The sequence below is a fragment of the Saccostrea echinata genome, unplaced genomic scaffold, assembly GCF_033153115.1.
Source record: "Saccostrea echinata isolate AGI-Se365-2 ecotype Australia unplaced genomic scaffold, CSIRO_AGI_Sech_v1 ptg000060l, whole genome shotgun sequence".
Lineage (NCBI taxonomy): Eukaryota > Metazoa > Mollusca > Bivalvia > Ostreida > Ostreidae > Saccostrea > Saccostrea echinata.
This window is the reverse complement of record NW_026889809.1, coordinates 4,020,731-4,027,242: the sequence shown is the minus strand read 5'-3', so window position 1 is coordinate 4,027,242 and position 6,512 is coordinate 4,020,731. Positions and strand designations below refer to the sequence as shown.

The following is a 6,512-nucleotide window of genomic DNA, read 5'->3' as shown; positions in this document are numbered from 1 at the left end:
ACTTATACACGTTGGTTTCAGGAATGATTTTTTAAAAGCATTGATATATAGTGCATTATTAATAACAATAATAATATGTAAATGCAGTAGAGTGTTAAAAGGTTCAATAAACTATTTTCTAAATCAAAACTATTTATACGAAAGTAAGTGAGTATAAAAATGGTGGAACTGGAGAAAGGAAATTGGCCTGTGGACGCAGAAGTAAGCTTGTTTCATGCGATGAGGGGTCACAAGCCAGTTGGTATGTAATAGTTGATCTAATTTTGCGACGTAAAGTTGTCTGATCGTGATGATTATATTGAACTTACGCTATTTAGACGCTTGTGATTGCTGGAGGGGGGGGGGGGTGTAGAGAGGTTTCTTAATAAGGGAGGTAACTTTAGTCCAAATCTATTTAAAATTCAGATAAATTTGACTGTCAAGATGACCAAGTTTCTCTTAATAATGAATCTCTTAGTTGTTTACTGTGTGCTGATGCTTTTGTATTATTGTCATCAAGTCAGGGGGATCTCTGTTGTTGTCTAAATAAATAGTCTAATTTTTGTCATAAATATTGTCTAAATGTAAAATTAAAATAGACAAAGATTGAAATTCTTTTTATAAAAATACAAAATTGACAAACTTATTCAAAGGTAATGAAATTGAACACTCATTGTCTTACAAATATCTTGCAATTGGCATTTTGTTTTATGCATCTGGTACTTTTGTAAATTGTGAGCATGATTTATTTATCGAGGCCAAGTCTAATTTTTTCTACCCTAGAGATTTTGATAAATTTTCTTGAATAAATATGTACTATTGTATTAATTGTTTTAAGATTAACGAATGTTTACCGTCCCGCTTTCTTATGGGGCCATCTCAAAAATTGTCAAATTTTACTATAGGACCCTATGGGAATTTGCTAGAAAAGCGCCAAATTATCACATTTTTCCATATTTTTTTTATTTCTGCCCTAGAGATTTCTTTTTCAGCCAAGTACATGAAATTTATTGTAAAAAGTCGCCAAATTGTGAAATTTCAAAAAAGTTGACCATCTAGGTTGGTGTAGGAATAGTTACAAAGTTTATTTTTACAATGCCCAATACCTCTAAAATTGCAATATTGCAGTATATGCATATTTCTGTGCAGATGAATTATTTGCACAGATGAATTATTTTGGTAAAAAATAGCAATGTTTAGATTCCTAGTATGTTTATTTTGATGTTCTGTCAACAGTTTTTATTAAAATATATATATCCATGGAGGTTTTGAATATACAAGCGAGTCATATGTCATTCTTCAGCGTCATGCATTGCTTACAAAATCGGAAAACAGTGATGTCGTTAGAGCCATTTGATTGTTTTTTTCCTAATTATTGTCGTAAAAGCACAATTTCAGACCCATAGGCATTACAGATAATGTTAATTTTGTATTAAAATCACAATATTTGAGAAAGGTGCAATGTCGTAAATATGACTGCATGAAATTAAAAAGCTGCACAATGTCATGTATGGTAAGTCATAGATAAGTATGATTACTTCACATTGCTGAATTATTACCAATCAATTTTCTTGTTCACCAGAATTGGCCTTCCTTCATAATTAACTGTTTGGTCCCAAATAGCCCAAAACTTTAAGAACTTTGATTGTAAATGCTCTGAAGGAATCACACTTTGAAAAGCAATTTTTCCCTCGATTGTGTTTAGAACAGTGCAAAGTTGAAAATTACTGTGCAATCATCATTGTTCGTGGGGGACCAATGTTCGTGGATTTCGTGGGTCACCCTTACCCACGAATTTACATCCCCACGAACGTTTATTTTGTAAACATATTGATTAATTGAATCTACCGTATAAACGAGTAACCCACGAAATTATGTCCCCTCGAACAAGTAAAATTTTGCTTGTCCACGAACATTGACCCCCACGAATTAAAATGATTCCACAGTATTGCGTCAGGAAAGTGTGACTTTTTTAAATACACCACTCCAAATAAATCAAATCATCATCAGTGGTTTGTTGTTATTGCTCGTTCAATGTTGCAGTATAAAAGACTGCATAACTGATAGAGTAATTTTTATTTACAGGTGTTAACAAGCATTTTCAAATGTTGTTTATTCATGAAAAGCTGAACAGCTCATCCAGCAGGAAAATTTCATCCAAAGACATCTGGGATCACCTTAGTTCTATGTATGACTTACAGGCACTGGTAAGAAATTATCTTTGGTGTCTTATTGATTAACATGAATCAGGTAATTAATGCAACAGGAAGTTAGGTTCAATGAAATTCTAAACACCAGAGTGCTCGGTGTGAGATTTCTATTCAAATCTTGTGAGTTACCATATAATCCCTATTAACCGCCCTGGGCGCATAGAAAATTGCGAAAAGGGGGCATTTATTTTGGTATTCTCTTTATGATATTTAATGTCATATTTTAACTTCAAAAAATCTTGTGGAAAAAAAAAATGAATTCAGAGAACAACTAAAAGATTGTCTAATTTTCCTTTAAGTTAAGATAATCCACTCAAATTATGCTAAATGTTTCATTTTTCCACCAAGAAATTAGAGAATAGACAAGGAGAACAAATTTTGAAGGTAACTTTCACTTTCAGAAATACATAATTATTAGGTCGTTCTAAAAATCTTTCACTATCAGTAATACTTTATGTAAGAGTTACCCAATAATCAAGTTTCAGTTTCACTTTCTTCAAATTATGGCACACTTTCGATACGATTCTAGATGATTTTAATCACTGTGGGGGGGGGGGGGGCCTTATTTCCTGACAATTGAAAAAGACCTAGGGGGCGCTTATAGGGGCAGGGGTGGTTGATAGGGATTATACCTTATTTGAGTCATAATAGAAAAAAAAATCTTGATAACTGGAAGGCCTTGTTAGTCATGCTGATGTTGAAGCTTTCCCATGTTGTGTAGATTCAGAGACCCCTTAAGATAGAGCTAGGTTACAATATGGGGTAACAATTCTCATATAAAGAAAAAAATCTGAAAAGACTAGCAGGGTATAACTTACTCAGGTGAGCATTATAGCCCATGGGCCTCTTGTATTGATATTTCTTATATCACTTAATACTTCTCAAGCACAATTGCTATGTTAAAAATCCATAAATATATTAACAATGTTAAGAATATGTTCTTAAACTATAGAAATGTCACCTGTTCAAAAGCAGTTAGTCTAGTACTTGGTTATAAATGCAGAAACCTTAAACAGACATCGGTTAATCAAGCTGCACATCTCAGTCCAGGATTGTTTGCACATATTATTGATGTGTTTATTTACTGGTATGTTGAATTTAGTTCAACATAAGACATATTGCCATTAACATCTTAAAAGTTGACCTTCGGTCTGTTCACACTGTATTCATTAGAACAATAATCATGATCACCATCTCATGCTAGTCGCAGGCATCTGCAAGTTATAGTGTGCTACCGTTAATTTTTATATTGATGTTTGTTAGTATACACAATCAGCTGAACTGTGGTATCTCACAATACACAAATATCTCAAATACCATGGATATGTTGAAGTGATTTGGAAGTCCCAAGCATTTTTTTTAAGTATTTTACTCTCAATATCTCAAACCTTTGGATATCTAAAAGTTTTTCTCAGTCCCATTGAGATTGAGATAATGAAGTTTGACTGTATAACATATTTACATAAATAAATAACAATACAGTAACACTTGGTTATTCCAAAGTCCTTGGGACCTGTGAATTTACTTTGCTATATACATAATTCATTATATCCATAAAAAGAATTTCTAAAACTATATATGTGTATAGCGATTTCATAATATAGATTTTTTCCTTCAAGTATGCCTACCAAATGTATTTTGGGAAGAATTAAATACAAAAGTTATTGTGGAGTGCAAAAGTTTTTGGATGAATTGAATTTTAAATGTAAAATTACAACATAAAAATTCAGATCAATATTTTAATATTAAGATCTTTAAAAGTTTGTTATAAAATATGTAAATTTCGTTATTTTTAACTTCTTGGGACACAAAATCAATTCTCCATATCCGTAAATTCACTATATCTGAGTTCATTAAATCAGTAAAATTTGACAAAGAATTGTAAAGAATTTTACAGGGGATTCAACAGTGTAAATTCACTATATCAATGTTCATACTAAATGAGATTCACTGTAATAAAAAAAGTATAATATGCACAATTTTTGTGATGCTTTGGTTTTCTCCATATTTTCCCTTCAGCAATGTGAATGATTAATAAACATAGATCATGGCTATTCCTGTTAATTTGGTACTATACAATATGTTAAATCTCTGAATTTATTTCTCTTAAGAATGAATCAGAAATCATACCATTCCCAAACAAAGAGTCTGATTTTGACCTCCCTGGAGAAGATTTCAAGGTCAAAGACACTTCCAGAAATGCTACTGATTTTTCACAAGAAGACAAATCAGAATCAAAGTCTGACTCAGGTAAATGTTTAAATCAGAATCAAAATTAGACTCAGGTAAATAACTAAATCAAAGTCTGACTCAGAAATATGTTTAAATCAGAATCAAAGTCTGACTCAGGTAAATGCTTTCTGACTCAGGTAAATAACTAAATAAGAATCAATGTCTGACTCAGGAATATGTTTAAATCTTAATTAAAGTCTGGCTCAGGTATACTGTATGTTTTAAATCAGGTATACATGTATGTTTTAAATCAGGTATACATGTATGTTTTAAATCGGAATCAAAATCTGACTCAGGTATATATGTATAAATCAGGATTCTTGTTTTAAAATTGGAATCACTACATGTATCATGTAATTAATGTGTTTCCACCTCACTGCATTACTTATTATATCAGTAGGAACAAAACATGGAAAATCGGAGAAAAATGAATCCAAGCAAATTGAAAACAAACACACAAGCAATGTTCTTCATGCAAACACTCCAGAAAACTCACCAAAGAGGAAAAGAACGAGAAACACGCCTTCAGCAAATGCCAGTCCCGCTACTCCTGATGTCCCGCCTCCAAAACGAAGAAGATGAAACAAAAATATCTGTGTTGTAATAAATGTTAAAAGAGGCAGCTCAAAAGACAGACTGACTTTATTTCTGTATGTTGTTCAAGTATTCAGGGGTTTATAACCTCTTAATATGAAGTTACTAGTATATAAATTGTAGATCTAAAAGGACCTCAATACAATCTTCATCTCTCATTCCAGCTCAGTAGATGAGGTTAAGCTTCTCTTATCATGAAAAGGAATTTACCATTTGTTTTCTTATCACCTGATAACAAAATTTTGTAAATCTTCTGACGGAGGATTTTTACTGGTAGAGAAGAAATGATACAGTAATATACATGTACAAGTTAGATTGATGCCAGCTATATATACAACCCTTAATGGGCTGGGAGGAAAAATATCATGATTTTTTTTATAAAATAAGTTGCATTTCTTGGGGATTTAATATCTAAAAGGAAAAAAAGGTATTAAATGTCTATTTTTGTTACATTTTTGTTACATACTTCAGAGGTACAGGTCATACCTTGAATTATGTTAATGTTCAAACAAAAATAAATTTATAAAACTTTCTGGTGTCTATATTTTTTTAGAATCCATTTCCTAATTAAAAAAAAAGTAAGAAGCAAACAATAAGAAAAAAATCAGAGATAATGAAGTAGTGAAGTACAGCACTGTATCTCTTATAGTGACTGTCAATGTTTAATTTTAGCTGCAATGTCTAGGTCAGGCTTTGTTACTTAGTCAGGTGATCATGATACTGAGTGTTGAACTATGAAGTAGCATAAAGGAATTTTGTTATTCACCACTCATGATTATGAATTTGTAAATGTGAACCATGATATCTGATAACTTGCAAGTAATGAGATTTGCTTCATATTGCATTTAGTATGTTACAATAACTGCATAAATGTTTTTGTCCATTTTCGTAATTTGTTTGCTATTTTTGAATAATTTAATTTTGTTTGTATTCTAACCTCTGATTGGTTAATATCCAAAACGGAACACAAATTATTTCTGTATAACCTGATATTAGAATAGAAATATATAGTGGCCAGCCCTTGAAGTCCTTAATGGGGCCGTTTTGCAAAAATTGAAAGGTGCATATTGTTAAGAACATTATTTTTTAACATCTTTTGTTCAATACTGCTTATCAAAATATTTCCCTTTTCGAGATATAAAGCGTCAAAGATTTAGTATTCTGGCCCCCTTGATTAGTAATAATATTAATATGATCAAAATCTTATATAGTTGCAAATTGTTAGTATAAACATTTTTGCTACAGTAATTCATAACAAAATATTGATCGTTAAAGAGTTATAGATAAAAGCCTTTTGGCCCCTCTGGGCCCCTAAATAGAGGGGTCAGCCCTTTTTTCCTGATATCAAATGAAAGCTCTCATCAATTATCACAACTTTTTAGCTCACCTGAGCCGAAGGCTCAAGTGAGCTTTTCTGATCACATTTTGTCTGTAGTCCGTCTGTCCGTCCATCTGTCTGTCCGTCCGTCTGTAAACTTTTCACATTTTTGACTTCTT

General features: G+C 31.8%; 1 protein-coding gene across 2 annotated transcripts; it reads left to right on the top strand.

The window, feature by feature from the left end:
* Positions 1 to 144: 144 nt before the first annotated feature.
* LOC133174857 (MRG/MORF4L-binding protein-like) lies at positions 145 to 5,548 on the top strand. 2 transcript variants are annotated; one of them, XM_061309964.1, is made up of 4 exons: positions 145 to 241; positions 2,065 to 2,186; positions 4,301 to 4,439; positions 4,822 to 5,548. In XM_061309964.1, exons 1-4 carry the CDS (start codon positions 160 to 162, stop codon positions 5,001 to 5,003), a joined length of 525 nt encoding a protein of 174 aa, XP_061165948.1. In that variant the 5' UTR covers positions 145 to 159; the 3' UTR covers positions 5,004 to 5,548. The 2 variants fall into 2 exon arrangements, with proteins under 2 accessions (XP_061165948.1, XP_061165947.1); XM_061309963.1 differs by having other exon boundaries at positions 4,819 to 5,548.
* The last annotated feature ends 964 nt before the right edge of the window (positions 5,549 to 6,512 follow it).

Excerpts from the sequence above, each read along its gene's own strand:
- LOC133174857 (XM_061309963.1), top strand. The coding sequence starts at position 160 with ATGGTGGAACTGGAGAAAGGAAATTGGCCTGTGGACGCAGAAGTAAGC. Across the intron at positions 2,187-4,300 it reads TGTATGACTTACAGGCACTG|AATGAATCAGAAATCATACC; the intron begins GTAAGAAATTAT and ends ATTTCTCTTAAG. Across the intron at positions 4,440-4,818 it reads AGAATCAAAGTCTGACTCAG|TAGGAACAAAACATGGAAAA; the intron begins GTAAATGTTTAA and ends TTATTATATCAG.